Below are 19216 nucleotides of genomic sequence, written 5' to 3' on the forward strand. Positions count from 1 at the left end.
GAACTACAGCAAACTGAACAGATTATTTAATGGCAACTTCTGGGTTTACTATTGTTGCAAAATGCTAGCTCATCTTTCATGATTAGAGCAATCTTTCATTTTCTTTAAATCCTATTATACAAATCTAATCACTGACAAATTAATGTATCTTTTAGCACATAAAGTAGAACAAGATTTTATTTGATATCCATCTGACACTGAGATTAGAATCTTTTGTCCATGAGTTGGAAAACTGCTGCGAAAAGAGCAAAAAAATAATTTTTCAATTGCATAATATCCCTTTACAAAGCATGATTAATGTAAAAATAAATTACAACTTATTTACATTTACTTTTTTATTAAATCCTAACAGCCTAAATTTCAAATACCAACTTCTACAAGTGTGCAAGAACTTACCAGCACTTGGTATCTTTGAAGGTTCGTCTTCATCTAAGTGTTCAAAAGCAGTGACAAAATCATCCTCAATTGAAGAAACTGACTGATTGGTGTCATCATCTTCTCCATGGGTGGTCTCTGTTTGATGTTTTTGTGAAGAGTTGATTTCCACTGCATACCTTATGCCTGCAGTATACTTGCTTAGCAAGGTGAATATATAATCAGCTTTGATCCTTGGGAATGAAGGAGACAGTCTCATCACACAAAACACTTCAGGAAGCTGATTCTAGAAAAAGAGAGCAACAAGAAAACAAATACAGCAATCTTTAAGTGATTCATTCAATTCATTTTTATGAAGAGCAAATAATTTTAAAATATTTTAAATACAAGGAAATTAATTCAACAGTTTGTGTAGAGGGACAGCTAGAATGACCTCTTCATTTTTGTAAGGTCTGAATTCTGAATAAATCACTGCAATAATGTAACACAACCATGATTACATGTACCCAAGAAGCTATTAAAGAATTCATGATAAAAATTTGTGCAGGAACACAGTATTTCAGAGCATGTTTATGCCATATAATATTTCAGTTCACAGGATATCTGTTTCTTCGAGGTACCTTTAATCTTATATGCAATGTTTGTAATTGGAAAGAATTTAATTAGCATGGTAGTAATAGGAACAATATAGAAATAAAAATAATAGAAATTTTGTCATTAACAGCATTTATAATTTTTTTTAAGAAAAGCGATCACTGAGTTTTATGAACACCAGACATTCCCTTAATTTTGGGCACCTCTGTTTCAACAAAAAAGTCTGCTGAAGATGAAAGCTATCTGAGCAGAGCAGAGATAGTTAAGTTGACAAATTTCATATTCTTTCCAAATTGCCAGTGAAAGGGACTATAGCCTACCAGAAGCACAGGATCAGCACCATAATTAAATATTTGTTAAGTATTTTCTGTAAACAATACAACACAGTTAATTTTCATGAAACAAGAGAAATATAATATTAATACCACTGTGTTTAAGATGGCCCAAAACCAAAAGCAAGACAGGGTGTAATAAGGCTAAACTCTTCAGAAGGCAAAATGTAATGCTTCTGACATGCAAGAAGACACAAAAATTTTACCTGATGTTTCATGACATAAGGTTTTGCCAAGCTTTTCTTTACGTCTTTTAGAAACACAGCCTCATTTTCTTTTAGTTTGCGCAACTGGAGAGATTTCAGAACATCTGGAAGCTCTACAGAAACGGTTGATATCTCCTGAATTTAAATAAAAAACATTGAGAATACAAAATCAAAATAAGAGCAGGCAAATGACAATGGGGTTGATTTCATACCTCCCCTAAATCCTAACAGCGGCTAATTCTGGTAAAGTTTTTCTTTTCTTCCCTATTTCTTACTCTGTCCCTCACTTACTCTCTCAAACTGTGATGTAAAGCTTGTGTAAACAAGATTTAATTCAGTTCATACTTGGAGGATGCTTAAAAGTCATAAAGCAGAATCTTGAAAGTGCTGAAAAGCAGCTGCACATCCTACAAAATACCCAACTACACTGACCTCAGCTAATGATGGCTCTCAATGGATCTCTCCCTACATGATCTTTGTGTGCTTCATTGGAACAGTATTCCAGCTCCCTATCACAAAAACATGAGCAAGGCACTTCTTTAAAATGACTTTGGACAACCTTTAGATTTATCTAATACAGAAGAGGCCTACGAAAGAGTTCCAATTTTTTTCCAACAGTCCAAACACTACTGATCCCTATGGTTCAAAGCAAATCTCCATAAACCTGTTCTGTTCAACTTCCCCTACATTCCATCTAACTCTAAATGATCAAACAGTTCTTACCCATACTTGAAATAATGTCTAGTATTGTAATTTGAAGAATTAGCAACATTGATCTAATATGGAACACAAATGGATTTAAAGTTTCTGTTTTACATTTTAAAACATCAGGAAACTATTACAAGCAATGTCTACTAAGATCTAGAAGAGTAGAAACATGGAATTTTACTGTGAACATGCATGTTATGAATTATACTGATATGTAAATTGCACAGGAAGGCTAAATCTGTAATTTATGAAAATTGCACATCATAACTCTCTTAGTCTGCTACACTCCACCTTTTAAAATAATATTTCCTTTATGTATATATATATCTATATATCTAAATCTCCAGAACTACATCTTAAGGCATAACCACAATACTGACTTCTAAACCCCCATCAGCAATTCACAGCTAGAAGTCAGATTAGTAAAGTTCAGTTTAGTTTCACACATGCAACTGCACCATATCAATAAGCACAACTCAACTAAGGATAAGATAACAAACCAAAATACTGATACACACAATTTTTAACACCAACAACAAAACCCAAACCAAAAAAAATCACCCACAAAAACCACAAGCAACTGAGGCCCTTCCCACCCAAACATGCCCCTGCACTGTATTTAAGTTGTTCTAGAGCATCCTAATACAAAGACTGCCCAGGTAACATTGTAAATATATATAAAACACTGATTATCATATTAAAATAATTATTTTCAACCTTTCAATGACATTTGAAACTTAGGCTTCAAAATACTTATGATACATCTATTCAATTTATTAAACACCAAATTTCCTCCATCTAAAAATCTAGGTGCTACTGAGAAGAAATTTTCCAATATAGATAGATAGATACTGTACCTGCAAGTGAGCAGTTCCCATCCCTTCTGCAAAACCTATAAATGTAATCTGTAAAATAAATACAAGAGTACAGTGAAGTACAGTACTTTTTTTTGTTTCCTGCAGATATTTAAGAGTTTAAAATTCAGCAGACTTTAAGTTAAAGTTTCATTCTACTGCCACAAAACCAATACCTTAGGGCAGCACACCTTACTCAAAGAGCAGCACACAGTCATACATAAAGAACGGTAATGCTATACTATTTGACTGAGAAAGGTCAGATCAGACTGAAGAGCATACATGAAATTTCAAACTCACTACACAGGAATTATTCTAGTGGCTGGTATATACAGAGCAGCACATACATGCCTCATTACATCTGTTAAAATAAAGATCATTTTGCAAAGATCAGTGCTCATCCATCCTTGCTTCAGGCTGGGCACGTATAAAACAGTTTCAGTCTGAAATCTGTCCATGCTGATAAACTGTTATACATTTGGATATACTGAATAAAGCATAATGCCATTATGCAATTTACCATGTAAATTGATTAGCCTGAGGCCAAAACACAACAGATTACTTAAGCCACATGTTTGCATGCCATTGCCAAGTAAACAAACCCTAAGATAAAAGAATTAAAATATTCAACCTATCAAAAAAAAAAGGTCTTGTCAGACTCAGGAACCTAAAGTATGCCAGAAATAACAGTTTTACCTCAGTTTTTTGTGCTTGTGGACAAGTGAGATATTTTACCACATCTTGTCCCTCTTTTCTGTCTACAGGTGTTTTGTACCATTCAAAACAAACAGACTGAAGCGAGTCAGTCATTGCTCAAACTCTGCTTCATACATCAGATTTCCTTAGTTTTCATTTATTATTTCCCTAACAACAAATCCAGAGGCCATCTGCATACTCAAAAAAAAAAAAAAAATCAAGACATTTATTTTCAAAACAAGGCTGTCAGAAAATAAGCTTTGCTTCCATTTTGTAGATACAGAATAAAGCACAGAGACTAAATACATCTTCCACTGATGTTTGAAATTTAGTTTTATATGCTTTCCATTTTTTTCAGAGCACTATGCAATAGACTGATTTTTAAACCATAACTCAGAAATTTGCAGCAGCTACTCCAGTTAATCCAAAGAACATCACTATATTTATATTGATATATTATTACTGGTTCAGCTACCTGCTTGTACATACACAGAAATTCTGTAAGTGAGGAAAAAGAGCTCTGTAAAAGCTACAAAAAAGAAATGGCCAGAGTTCTATTTTGAACTATTTTTGTGCTTTGAATTTGTCCTTTCAAAATGTGAGTAAAAAAAGAAACCCCAAATTTTATTTTCAACTGAAATCATACTATGAAAAATTCTGTCTTGTTTATTTCATAGGGTTTCATGCTGGAAAAAAGATCTTATTCTTCCAGTTAATATCTTCCTGCTTAAATCCACTTATCCTTATGTCAGGTATGACAAGATCATAAAGAAAATAATGCTTCACCACAGCATTCCAAATAGCTCCATACAAATTACACATCTGCAGCACTGAATTCACTGTGTTAACTGTGAAACAATCCTGTTTGAGCAACGTTACTCTTCAACTCCTACACCTTCTCTTCAACTCCTACACAATTCATCTGCACAACATCTGCAAGACATTCTTCAACTTCTACATTTTTTATCTGTACAGTATGAACTTCTATCAGCACAATATGAACTGAATTACTCCACAGAAGGGGCAAAATATCAAACAATTTAAGCTACTTGGGAAAAAAATCTAGTTCTCTGAAGAACATTTTGAGAAGCTCTAGAGTTTGTTGCTGTTTGGGATTTTTTGGCAGTTTTGCTTTGTTTTCTTTAACGGGTGTTTGTTTTTTGTCTTCTTACATGCCCCTTCCTCTTCCTCAAGATAATGATTCCAACCCTTATCTTCTCCCATGGTATAACTCATTGTGAGAGACAGGGCAGTGAGCAGGAGTCATAGCTTCACACAAATGAAGGGCAACATTACACTGTGAAATGAGCAGACAGCTGTCAAAGAGACCACTACTGAATCTGTCTATTTTTGTCTTGATGACAAGGCTAATCTGGATCTCTTTATTGTGGTCAAACAACAGCTTTCAAAGAAAAAAAAATATCACCTTTTAATACCTTGAACATGTCAGAATATATCAGTTCAAAAGTTGTTTGAGTAGGCCAAGGAAACAAAAAGGTCATCAGTAACACAAGTCCTGTCTTTAAACTAAAAACAAGTGTATGAGACACTGTATTCGAAGGCTATCTTAAGCCATGGCTACAAAGGAAATGGTACAGGAAAACCTAAATTCTGGTTTTCTCAAGTCTGAGTTCTTCTAACATCATCTTCCATATAAGTATCTTTTTCCTGTATTTTCATAAGAAAAAAAATACCTGTTCTGTGACAAGATATTGACCCTCTTCCATTTCAACCAGAGGACTCCTAATTGCTTGATCGCAAAAGGTAACTAAATATAGTCAACTATCTTTCTCCACAGGGACCATCACTGCAGGCATATAAAACATGTTCCCAGCTATTTGTCAGGTATTTTCTACAAGACAAAAAAACCTTCATCGATTGTAAAGCATGGTCTGCTTGATCAGATAAAGACAAGGTTTTGCTCACACCTCCACTGCATAGCTCTTCCTCCTTACCTTAATCTGTCACAGCTTTCATCCTTCACAAATGCAGTTTCTTGCCTGCTTCCCAAATGTCTAAACCCCTGACTGTATCCATTCAGTTACACAACCTCTGGTGTTATCCAAGCAACCCTAACTCATCAATCTGCCTCTTGCTACTGCTTATGCAATTATCAGTCTCCCCTAAACACTTCCTCAGTTGTCTTTGCTTCAGCTCTCCCTATCTCAGCTTCTCTGCATGGCCTGTTCAGGTCAGCCTCTCCTTCTCTAAGCTCCTTGTCAGATCTGTCCACTACTAATTAGAAGTCTTGTAAAACCCATAACACAAGATACATGGTATACATTGCTTTTACTTTTTCTTTTCCCTTTGGGGAAGTAGCTGTTAGCCTCGTAACTCAAATAGTTCTAGTAATTCCTCCTTACAGCTTCAGATTTACCTAGATAGTCCCACATCCTCTCAGGTCTACTTCATCCAGACCTTGTCCAGCTTTCAGACCATTCATAATCACATAAAATAAGTCTAGACCTGCAATTCTGAGGCTTCAGCTTTAATCTTCAGACCTCAATCAAAGTGTTCTGCTACTTTGTTAGGGTATCATCTACACAACCGTAATCACAGCAGTGCTCACAAATGCAGTACACCCAAATCATCTATTTACAAACCCTGGTTTTTCTAGTTTCACAAATCCTCCAAAGCAGAGAAATGTCACCTTGAAATGTTACAGCCTTTTTAAGACTTCAGTGACTAAATTCAAGAATGACAATAGGAGAATAGATTTTAAGGCAGTAACTTGCAGCATTGTTCCTATTTATTGTCCTGCAGCTTTCCATACTGCTTCAAGAGACATTGCTTTCTACCACAGCCACAAAATATATATAAGTGGGAATATTATGGCAAACCTCAATAAAATGATCTTGCTCTTCCTGATTTAAGCATTCCTCTGCTGATACATTGCATAATTCTTTCCTGCTGTGTAGCAGTGACTTCATAGATTGCAGGATACTTTCACCAAAACTCTGAAAAAAAAGAAAAAAAATTTAAGAAAAAATACATGTTCAGTTTCAGATAAGTGGTCCATCCATCTGTTCTCTGCTCCCCACAAGTTTTGCTATTCTGATTACTATTTCAAATTATTTTGTACATAAATCACCAGGTTTGAAGTTTGAATTTACTTCAGGACATGAAGCTGAAGCAGGTACATTTTCTTCAAGCAATACTTTTATTCCAAAAGAGTTTGACATTCTGTATTTAAAAAAAAAGGAAAGATGTGAACACATGGAAAAAAAGAACAGATGAATCTAAGAAGAAATTCAAATCCCATCTATTGCTTGCATTGTAGTCTCTATATGGAACTTTTCCATCATCTTTTCCCTAAATAGGATGAAAAGCAATTTTAGCCAGGAGAAGTAGTGGAGTGGCTTCAGAAGTCGGAGGAGAAGAAAACAAACAAACAAACAAAAACTCCCAAGAAAATCCATATACACTCTTTCCCATTCCATGAAGAATATAAAACAACTGTAACTAAATCCCATGTAAAAACTTCTTGTAACATTTCTTGTAATTACGCTTATGGTGACATGCAAGCACCCAGGGATGGCTAAAAAAGGCTGAAGAATCCAAGACTATTCCAGTGTAACAAAGCATAGCAGAACAAAAGAACCAACACTAGGAAGGCAAATAAGACTGCGTAACAACTAAAACTAGTTCGCTCAGCTTGTAAAAAAGAAAGCATCATCTGAATTGTTTTTAGGAAGTTTTTAGGAAGCAATCTCTTATTTTAATTTAAAATTTTCATCTTCTCTACCAAATTGGAAGGTTAAGAAGACAAATAAGAACATCAGATGGTTAAAAATTATTAACCCAATAATTATTCTCTATAAGACTGCTCTGTTAAAAAATTACATGAGAAATCAGCACGTCCAACTTACGACGAAGTATTTCAAATTCGCCTAGCTTCTCAAACAACACAGAAGTGCTAGATAGCCAAATGTGGACAGAGAATTTCTGGTACTCCCACAACAAAAATAATCCCTTTATAGTAAAAAGTGATTTTACATATTACAGGTAAACCTCAATAAAGATTTTAATTTTTCTCTGTATAAAAAGCAGCAACAAATGCTACTATGTCGAAAGCCAAATGCTACTATGTCAAAAGCCAAATTCAGGGGGCCAGTGTCATCGTGGTTATGCTCATGGCAACACAAAATTAGGAAAGCACTTCTAGAATGAACAGACAAAAGCAAAACAGAACTTCAGGATCTTTGAAACTGCCAAAATACCTTTCAGAATACTAGCCAACAAGGCTCAGACTGCCACACTGACAGTCAAGGTCAAGTGACACCAAAGAAGTCAAAACAGTAACTTTTATAGAAAAGTAACAGCTGAACTATTTCATAAAGTATTTTAGGCAGTTATTGGGTCATTTGAAATAAATTAATGAAGTGCTCACCTAATTTCCACTTTTATCTATTCCCTTGCCCCTACATGTTTAGCTACAATTTGCTCCCACTTTGTACTTTCCTAAGAATGCTGTGAGTGCCTTTCTCTGATTCTCTGGATCTTCCAAATTTACAGGAGGCTGCAATACCAATTGTTGCTCAAAGACTGTTCCCTGGTAATTCCTTCATTCATCTTGTACAAAAGTAATTTTTGAAGCCAAACAAGCATGTTGAAATGTCTCATTTTCAGCTTTTATAATAATTTAATCAGTCACAACATTCAAAATAGTAATTAGGGAAAAAAGAAATTCATATGACATGACTTGCTAATTTTCTGCAAGCCAACAATGCTCCAGTTTGAGCACTGAAGGGATCATTGTTATTCTCTAGTTGGCTTTTCTAAAGCTGCAAACTATTACACACACCTCATTTATATACAAGTACCTTTCCCTAGTTCAACATCTGAAAGGCAGAATGGGTAACTAAGAACCAGAGCAGGGTATGAGGAACTACTGAGGTGAAGGACAATTCAACATTTTGGAGAATATAAAGTTGAAGTGGGAGAAGAAGAAAGATGAAACAACTGGAAAAATCTCCCTAAGGTCTGGAAGGACCAGCATTCAAGACTACATGCACTTCTGGTAGCCCATGGTGGAACTATACAACTGAGGAGATAAAATATCCATAGCTAAAATGAGGAGGAGTGAAGTGACATGTTTTTCAGATCATATTAATGAATATAAAAAAACCTCAGAATGTGAAAATAATAACCATATGGAAATTAACAGCATACTACATACACAGAAGAAAAAAATCCCATCTATCTCGACTTCTGTAGATCACCTAAATATACGAAGCATTAACAAAACCAGACAAAGACAGAATTACCTAAAAGAGTTGGTTTTGGAAATGAAGACTTTGCCTGGATGGAGATAATAAAAGGAGGGTTTTGAGAAGAGTTGATATAGGTCAGTAAGCAACTTCTTCAAAATTCACAAGCCGGGAAATAAAATACCTTAATTGATTTCTTGATCATGGCATAGCAATGAATGAATGGTCTATATGATACTGCACTGAAAATAGCAAACATGCATCCTTTAGTGAAAGAACTGACATCACAGTCACTGAGAAGGACATCCTGTGTAATTGCACATACAGTATTATCCACATGTAAAAAGAAGATTAACTCATAACAAGCAGAGAAACTAGGACTATGGAGGATAATCACTGGAATGCAGAGGCTTTCATACAGAAGCAGACTAAAACCTTAGTTTACACAGTTTCCAAAAACCAAGGCTAAAAGATCACCAATTGTAAAAAAATAAGAAAGGTGAACATCAGCAAAGGAATAGAAATTATTCAAGCAGAAAAATAAGGATATCCATAAGCAAACAGATAAAAATTTGCTGTGAGTAGCTTCAGCCTGAAATTTTAAAGTCTTAGTTATTACTGCAGTTTGGTTCAAAAAGACAAAAGCAGTTTGGGGGAAGGTGTTTTAAAGCCCTCATTAACTGAGAGGCTATATTTAGTAAGCTTTTGATATTCTTATCATTATCAAAATTGTGCTTGTGACAGCAGAGGACTGGACCCTGAATTTCAGAGAAATCCTTCTATCCAACAGATAGTGATGCAAGTTCTCTCACAATCCTGAACTAGAAGACACAACCACATTAAAAACTGAAAACTAGCAAGCTCTCAAGACTATCAGCTCAGTTTAGGTAAGGACAAGAGGTCATCTTCAATGCAATAATTTTTTTTTGTAAATACTACACTTCCAGTGTACATCAAAATATGGGCAAAGAACACCCAAGCAATCTGTAAAGCTCTACTTGGTAGGCCTCTAGGACTTAGTATTCTTTCCTCACATAAATTCTTGCCACAAATCCTATTTTATTCACAAGCACAGATTTCAAATTCACTAAGTTTTGCCAGGGGAAAACCAAAAATACTGTCAAGGTGTTCAGACATGAACAGTGGAAATTCTTGTCACACCTCGAGCTCAGCTAAGCAATTCAAAGATTTGCATTATTCCAGAAAATAGAGAAATCATTATCAACAAATCCATCACAGTACACTGGAGGAGATATTTGGTCTCATGAAATGTTTCATAAAGCAACTGCTTTCTAATATTTCAAACAACCTTTACGATGCCACAATCTCCAGAGAAATGAAGTGCAGTGCTGGACAGTCACACTTCCTCTGCTCTTAAATAACAAAGCAGCTCTTCCTGATTTCATCTGCTCTAAGATTTAAAGGGACTGAATATTCTGAGGTAATTTTGTAAAAATAGAAACTAAGACTTTAAATATGCACACCATAAATGTGCATTGACTTTTAAGAGCTACTACTGCAATAATTCCTGTTAGCTGTGACAAAGCATTACGAAGAGGACAGGAATCAGAGTGCAATCTTCTGTAAATCAACAGAAGGTGAAATACAGTGCAGTTCTGACCACCCTACTGTCTGACTCTAAGAGAATGAAACTTCCACACCATAATCTAAATAGACACTTCACAGGTAAACATCAAGAGGAGGCAGCCAGAGATCAAAACAATGGAGTCTGGCTGCAGGAAGATGCAGAATTCTGCAGGAAGGATTGAATTAATGTTTCTAGAACCACACAGTCCGGAATGCTTAATAGCAATTGATGAAGCACTTCACAGCAGTAATATTTTAAGCAACTACTAGAATCAGTGAGGAATCACTGGTCACTGTCATTATTAGGGAGATGCTTCTGTAACACACAGGTCTAAGAACCTGGTGGGACAGGGAGGGTGGTATTTGTTTTGTTTAGTAAATTGAAACAGAAAAACAAATAAAGGGCAGACTTTAAAAGTCTTTTAAAAGTAAGTTTATGTTAAGGTTAAGGATGCAAAATTACTTCACTGTAGTTGAAGATCTCTATTTGAGCTGGAGAGTCCTCAAAAACCATTAAAATTCAAGGTTTTATACCACATGTCTTAAAGTGAAAGATTATCACCCATAATTAGAAACTGCTTAAGAGATGGCAGTTAACATTCCATGTCAGGACCTGGAACAACTGACTACCAGCCTCGCTGTCTTACAGCACCTTCCCTCTGCCATCACAAACAGGACATATACCACAGACACTGTTTCTTTAAAACAACAAAATCTGCTCCTGAAATAAAATAATGTAATTTTCATGGGATAGGATGCTTCCTTGCTCAATTTCTCCTCTTACTGTTGCAGCAACTTGCAAATAAGGAAGTTATTAATAGCCAAAGAAGACCTAGAAAATTACTCATCTGTGTTCAACTACCTGGAGAAATACAATTAGATAAATAAATTTCTTCCTTCAGGATAAACTGCAACTTTCACTTTATTAAGTGCTTATAGAGGTTGCAAAAAAATTTTAGGAACAGTATTTATGTTCTCCAAGTTGAAGTGACAAAATTTAAAACAATAAATAAACTTAATTCAATATTAGAAATCCCCCCTAATATTCTTTGTAAGTGCTAGATATATTTTCTTTTTCACCAAGGCATTTCCTAAATGTTCATGCAAAAACAAGGAGAAACCAGACAGGAACCAAGATCTAAGGATATTACAAGTAAGCCCTAAAACAGGCTTCATAGAATTCAATAAGACTATGCAGTCGTATTTTAAATTATTACATATAAACTCAAAAAATCTGCTCTAAAATAAAAGCTATATTCTAATAAACAAGGTGAATTCTAGGAAATTAATACATCAAAATTTTATCACATCATCTTGAAAGACAAAAGCATTTCCTTAAATGATGCTATCTCTCAGTTCAATTACACTAAATACACCAGAATGCAGAGCAAAAGCAATTTCTTTGTCTCCTTGAAACATCAAACAACCAAAATTAAAACATATTAAAAAAAAAAACGAAAAAAACCCCAAATAAACCAGTTCACTTGCTTCATTATTACATGGAAAAGCTCAGAAATACTGTTTTTATTTAAATACAGATAATTACCTTTTCAACAGATATTCTTGATTTCATGTGATTGCCCTGAGCCCTGGCGTACGTGTCCATGTTCTTACCAATCTTGGTATTCAATGACAGACGTCGGCTCAAAAAACACTGCAAAAAACATTTATATTTGATTACTTTATATATACGCTAATATTTATACTAAATATTATTTATATTTAGTATAAACTTTATATATACGCTAATATTTATACTAAATATTAATATTTATACTAAATTTATACTTGATATATATATACTAATGGATAAATATACCCATTTAGTTCACATCCACTGTAAAAATGCAAGTAGACAAAACAAGACCCAATAAAAACAATTAAAAAGCATTTGAAGATTAAACAGCACACCATCCATACTGACAGCTGCCTTTAAAAAAGTACTGCCTTAATGACCTTCAAAATCAGGCATGAAATGCAGAATGCAGACACTTAGCAGTAAGGTTCACTGTTTTTCTTTAACTGGAATTTCAAGGCTGCACTGGGGGTGGGGAGGAACACTACATTAAATTTTGATTCACTGTCGCTCATATGCTGGCAGGTTTTTCAGTGGGTCCCTGTACAATACAACACACTGCAACCACCCTTTAACAGTCTCGGGAGGCAAATGCACAACTCACCCACTGTGGCAGCCAACGGGCCCAGCCATGTCTGTCACCCTGGGCTACCACAGGCTAACATGGATCACCACTCTCCTTCCCTGGTTCTGCTCTGGGCAGCCCAGGCTCTGATGGCAAAACACAGCAGACTACATGCATTTACCAGCGCTCTCAACTGAGTAGGTCACAGGAGTTTCTGCTCTAATCAGCTGCCCTTATTTATCCTAAGTCTAATTCTAACAAGAAGAAAATAAAAAACCAGCTATGAAGGTATTTTTTCAAGTTTCCCTCTTTAACCAGCAGCAATGGATCCACTTTGTTTCATTCATCTTTGCATCCACCAAAATAGGCAATAAATATAGAGCGTTAAGGACAGAAAGCATGTGGTGAGCTTTTAAGTTCTATGGAAGTTTTAATACTTCATCTTTTCCCATGGTCACACATTTCAAACAGGAAAAAGAACTCCTACACTATATAAAATAAATGAGGCAAGGAGCAAGTGCATGTAAAAATTACTGCAAAGATAAAGAAAGTAAACACCACGATATCAGAGTATGGGTCTTCACACAACTGACCAGACCGGTTTTGTCAATCTCATCTCAAGCACGTATTTAACCTTTATATGGGAAATAAAGTTTCATATGGGTTTGGTCTTGAGCATAAGTCACTTAAATATGAAGATCAGTAGTGTCATCGAGTAACTACCTTTCTCCACACCAGCACCTCTAAAAGTAAAACTTCTTCAAGAATAAAATAGCAAGAGATTATTATTAGGTACATCTGTAGCTACAAGATTATTATTAGGTACAATGTGAATACATTTCACTTTGATTTCTGCTTTCCTTTATAAAGATGAACGTGCTAGAATCTTAGAAAAGAAGTTACACTTAGGCAAATAAACTGAAACATTTTCATCTCTAGACACAGCTTCTCTCCACTAAATATTTAAAGTTTGGAAAATTCAGACAATTACATGAAGCAGTCAGGTGCATGATCCACAGATTATAGATATAATATGTAAGTATAATACATACAAATAAAAATTAATTTCACAGTAAACTATGGATAGAAGACTAAACACAACAATGATTCTGCTAAAATTCACGTGTCTAAAATAAAAAAATCCACACAACAGTATCAGGCAATACAAAGATATCCACCTGTCCCAATTGCTCTATCTTAAGTGGCTAGTCCAGTAAAAATCCAAAGCATATTGGGGAAATACTCTTAGACACTCCTTTATCTAAGAAAAAGCCATCTACAGAAAAAGATGGGTTTTCACACAGATACTTCAGCTCGACATTTTTGGATGGATCCCTCCTTGCAGCAATTTTAACAAAGCCCAGCATAGCACGCCATGGAGATGACCTTTTAACCTTGCTGGGTGCTGCAGTGTTTACTCAGGTACAGCAGTTCACAGTTACACTGTAAACTGCCTTCAGGTTAAGTATTTTCCTGTGTCATCTGCTCTGGAGACCTGAACATCAACCTGTAGGGTCCCCTACCTATGAAATGAACAGACTCGTAAATCACAGTATGAAGACTGAAAAATCCTGGGCAGAAAACATAAAGGTTTATCACCATAACCCCACAATGTTTTATCTTCTCTGCAACCTGTCCTTCAGTACTTGAATAATACAGGTCCTAATATATACACCTATATTATACCACCTACAGCATTTCTGCTCTCTGTCATGCACTTCAGAGAAATCTGAAGAGTCCCACTTGTCCAACAATGCAGCAAAACCATATTCTTTTTAATATGTAAAATCATTATCCATTTTCAATACAACAATGGTTCAATCATGTGAGCAGTACACAAACATTAGCACTAACTGAAAAGGAAGTGAAAGCACTGACAATAAAGCAGCCTGGAAGTAGCTCATTTGTATAAATAAAACCTACTGTTTAAAATTGCTTTTACTTCTGGATATTGAATTTTACTATTAAATTTAACTTCCTCCTATTGTTTACTCAAAAAAGGGGAATCGATGGCAAAAGCATCAGATACAAGAGGAACAGGACTTTCCTGTTACTGAGTAACTATTGTCAGACACCAAAAAAAGAGGGAAAAATTGATCACACAACTAATTACTGAACACCCGCACCATCTTTCACTTTTTAGCAAGTTGCATCACCTTAAATGCACACAGCATGGGCAATACACAAGAGCAGTTGGAAGCCTCTGTGCTGCTAGGAAGCTACAACTTAGCTGCCATTGCTGAAACTTGGAGGGAAAAATCCCACAGCTGGAGTGTGGCTGTGGACGGCTACAGGCTGTTAATAAAGAAGGCACAGGCTAGGAAGGAGTGGCTGAATGTTGCTCTCTACAGTAAGAAATGGAAAGAGTGTGAAGAGCTGTCTCTGAAGAACAGCCTCAAGCAGGCTGAAAGCATATTGGCAAAAGAAACAAAACAAAGTATTAAGTCAACCTGGTGGTTGATCCAGGGAAGCCTTCCTGATCCAGCTACAGGAGGCATCATGCTCAAAGACTCTTCTCCTGCTAGAGGCCTTCAACCACCCTAAATTCTACTGAAAAAGTAGCACAGAAAGCTATTTTAGGAGGAGACTCCTGGAATGCATGGAGGATAGCTTCTTAAGACACATAATAAGACAATCTTGACCAGAAGGGATGCAACACTGGACCTGTTAGTCACCAACCTAAGTGATCTAATCCGTGGCAACCAGATTGGTGAAAGCCTGGGCCACAGGAGTCACACATTGGTGGTGTTTGCAGCCCTGAGGGACATGGAACAGGCAAAGAGTCCGTTCAGGATCCTAAATTTTGGAACAGCACACTTCTGGCTGCTCAAGGAGCTAAATCCATAGGCTTCCCAGGAAACTGTCCTCAGGGATGTGGGAGAAGGACAGAGCTGGCAGGTCCTTAAGAACACTTTCCATAAAGCTGAAAAGATACCAATCCCTGGGTGTAAGAAATCAGGAAAGGATGGCATGGGACTGGCACTGCTGAGGTGAGACCAAACTAAGAGCAGCAGAGCTCAAACTAAAGGGCAGGAAGGAGATGAACAGGCAGAGGAAGCAGGGACAGGTATTCTGGGAAGAGTACAAGGACACTGCCTAGTTTTGCAGGGATGAGGTTAGAAGGCCAAGGTGAGGCTGAGGCTGAACTTGGCAAGGGATGCAAAGAATAAGAAGGGCTTCTACAGGTATGTCAGAGAGAAATGGAAGGTCAAAGAAAATGCACTCCCACCAATGAACACAATTGGCAAACTTGTAACAACAGATGAGATGACTGAGGTGCTCTGCAACTTTTTTGCCTCAGTCTTCACTGGTAACCTTTCTTCCCACACCTCTCCAGAGGATGGACTGGAGGAGCAAAGAGAAGATCAGGTTTGCAACCACCTGAGGAACCTGAACATACATAAGTCTATATGACCTGTGGAGACACATCCTAGAGTTCTGAGAGAACTGGCTGATCTAGTTACCAAGTCACTCCATTATATCTGAAAAGTCATGGCTGGAAAATGGGAAACATTGTATCCACCTTAACAAAGGGCAGAAAGGCAGATCCTGGGAACTACTGACCTGTTGGTGTCACCTCAGATCTCTGTGCCTGAGAAGATCATGGAACGGATGCTCCTAGAAGCTGTGCTAAGACACATGGAGACAGGGAGGTGATTCAGGACAGCCAGCACAGTGTCACCAAGGGCAAGTCCTGCATGACCAGCCTGGCTGCCTTCTATGATGGGGTGATTGCATCAGGGGACAAGGAACGAGCTACAGATGTCCTCTATCTGGACATCCATAAGGCTTTTGACACAATCCTCCATCCTTCTCTCCAAATAGGAGAGATATGGATTTGACGGGTGGAATGTTCAGTGGATAAGAAGCTGGTTGGATGGACCCATCCAGAAAAGAGTAGTCAACAATTCAGTGTCCAGATGGACACTGGTGCCAAGTGGTGTCCTGCAGCAGTTCATGGCAGGACCAGTGTTATTTAGTATCTTCATTAATGACACAGACCAAGTGAACGGAGGGCACCCTCAGCAAACTTGCAGACGACACCAAGCTGAGTGGTGTGGTTGACGTGCCTGGGGGATGGGATATTATCCAGAAGGACGTGGATAAGCTCAAGCAGTGGATCTATATGAAATTCATCAAGTTCAACAAGACAACACTCAAGGTCCTGTACCTGGGCTGGGAAAATTTCCAGTGTCGATACAAGCTGTAGAATGAACTGATTAAGAACAGCCCTGAGAAGAATGACTTGGGGGTGGTGGTGGACAAGAAGATGGACATGACCCAGCAACGTGCGAGTGCAACCCAAAAAGCCAGCTGCATCCTGGGCTGCAGGAGGAGCCAGCAGGGTGATGCTCTGCTCTGGTGAAACCCCACCTGCAGTGCTGCATCCAGCTCTGGGGTCCTCAGCACAGGAAACACATGGACCTGCTGGAGCAGGTCCAAAACAGGGTCACAAAAACGATCAGAGGGATGGAGCACTTCTGCTATGAAGACAGGATGGAAGAGTGGGAGTAGTTCAGCCAAGAGAAAGCTCTGGGAAGACCTTAGAGAAGCCTTTCAATGTTTAACTGGGGCTTATAAGAATGACAGGGACGAACTTTTTAGCAACACCTGTTGTAATAGAACAAGGAGGAATAGCTTTAAATTAGAAGAGGGTAGGTTTAGATTAGATACAAGAAATCTTCTACAATGAAGGTGGTGAGCCACTGACTGTCAGTGCCCCATCCCTGGAAACATTCAAGGTCAGGCTGGGCAGAGCACTGAGCAACCTGATCTAGCTGTAGATGTCCCTGCTCTCTGCAGGGTAATTGGACAAGATGGGCTTTAAAGGCCCCTTCTAGCCCAAAGAACTCTATAAATGTATAAACCCAGTTTTCCAGAGATGTGCTGAAGAACACTCTTCTCATCAGAGCATGTAATAAGCATTTAGCTAGCTTTTCCATGTGCATGTATCCTTGTTTGAATATATGTAAGAAGCAAAATTAAATAATCAGCTTAAGAGAATCCAACAGGAAATTTGCCATGGATTTAATCTCTTTGTGTAAGTCTATCCCATGCCTAAATTTACTTTAAGTCAATGTGTATTGACAAACCTTAGCTGGCAGAAAAAAAAAAAACGTTATCTTTTTTCTGTAAATGTGCTGAGTAAATATATTAAATTGCTACAGAGGCATATGTGGACGTGCACACCTATGTTAAACACATACAGGTTATGACAAACTTGAATAAACTTAAAATATATGTAATATGGCATTATTAAAATTAAATTTCAAATAAAAGGTTCTAGCCAATGACAATAGTAAATCTATATTATGTTTTAAAAATGAGGGGTTTTTAGTAGTACTAGAGCAAAAATAGACATCTTTCTTTTTAAGAAAAAGTACTATTTTTTTTGTCTTCAGCACAGACCTGAATCAGCCTAGAGAACTCTGATGATGATTTGCAAAAGCCAGGCTTAGTGAAACACTGAGCTTTGAATGATTCATTCAAAATATGAAATTTAAAAATCCTTAAGAAAACACTCTTTTAGAATCACAAAATCATCAAGGTTGGAAGAGGCCTGCATGATTATCTAGTCAAACAACCCATTCCCTCCGGTCCTCTCACTGCAGGCATGGCAGAAGAGTCTGGCCCCCACCTCTCTACACCCTTGCTTCAGGTGGTTACAGAGAGTGATGAGATTTCCCCCATGCCTCCTCTAATCCAGGCTAAGCACCCTGAGACACTCCTCATAAGATGTGTTCTACACCTTTTACAAGCCTTGTTGCCCTTCTCTAGATGTGCTCCAGTGTCTCAATGTCCTTATGGAACTGAGGGCCCAAAGCCAAACACAGGATGCAAAATGTGGCTGCACCAGTGCTAAGTACAGGGGCACAATCCCTGCCCTGCTCCTTTTGGCCACACTATTGCTGATACAGGCCAGAATGCCACTGGCCTTCTTGGGCCCCTGGGCACACCCTGGCTCATGTTCAGCTGCTGTCAACCAGAACTCAAGCCCCTTTCTACCAAACAGCTTTACAGCCACTCTTTCCCCAGCCTGCAGCATGGAGTGGGGTTGCTGTGACCCAAGTGCAAACCCAGCACTCAGCCTTGCTGAACGTCATACACTGACCTCAGCCCACTGATCCAGCCTGTCCAGGTCTCCATGTAGAGCCCTCCTACTCTCAATCAGATCAACACTCCCATCCAACTTGGTGCTGTCACCAAATTTACTGAGGGTGCACCCAATCCCCACGTCCAGATCATCAGTAAAGATGTTAAACAGGACTTGTCCCAGAACAGACCCCTGGGGACACCACTAGTGACTGGCCTCCAGCAGGGCTTAGCTCCATTCACCACCACTCCCTGGGCCCAGACATCCAGACACCCAGCTTTTTATCCACAGAAGAGTGGATAAACTTTTTATCCAAGCCATGAGCAGCCAGGTTTCCTACCAGGATGCTGTGGGAGATGGTGTCAAACTCTTTACTGAAGTCAAGACAGACACCATCCACAGCCTTTCCCTCATCTAAG

General features: G+C 37.7%; 1 protein-coding gene across 5 annotated transcripts in view; it reads right to left on the bottom strand.

Moving 5' to 3' along the window:
* AKAP11 (A-kinase anchoring protein 11) overlaps window positions 1–19216 on the bottom strand; it is a 44174-nt gene that overhangs the window by 23103 nt on the left and 1855 nt on the right. For all 5 annotated transcript variants that reach the window (XM_071448497.1, XM_071448496.1, XM_071448495.1 and 2 more), the window contains exons 2-6: window positions 12109–12216; window positions 6606–6722; window positions 3073–3120; window positions 1508–1642; window positions 397–661 (exon numbers count right to left, since the gene is read on the bottom strand). In XM_071448497.1, the coding sequence (XP_071304598.1) occupies window positions 397–661; window positions 1508–1642; window positions 3073–3120; window positions 6606–6722; window positions 12109–12168 (625 nt within the window). In that variant the 5' untranslated portion in view covers window positions 12169–12216. The remainder of the gene's footprint in view (window positions 1–396; window positions 662–1507; window positions 1643–3072; window positions 3121–6605; window positions 6723–12108; window positions 12217–19216) is intronic.

Source organism: Agelaius tricolor, unplaced genomic scaffold (assembly GCF_023055355.1).
Source record: "Agelaius tricolor isolate 1412-34295 unplaced genomic scaffold, bAgeTri1.0.p SCAF_26, whole genome shotgun sequence".
Taxonomy (NCBI): Eukaryota; Metazoa; Chordata; class Aves; order Passeriformes; family Icteridae; genus Agelaius; species Agelaius tricolor.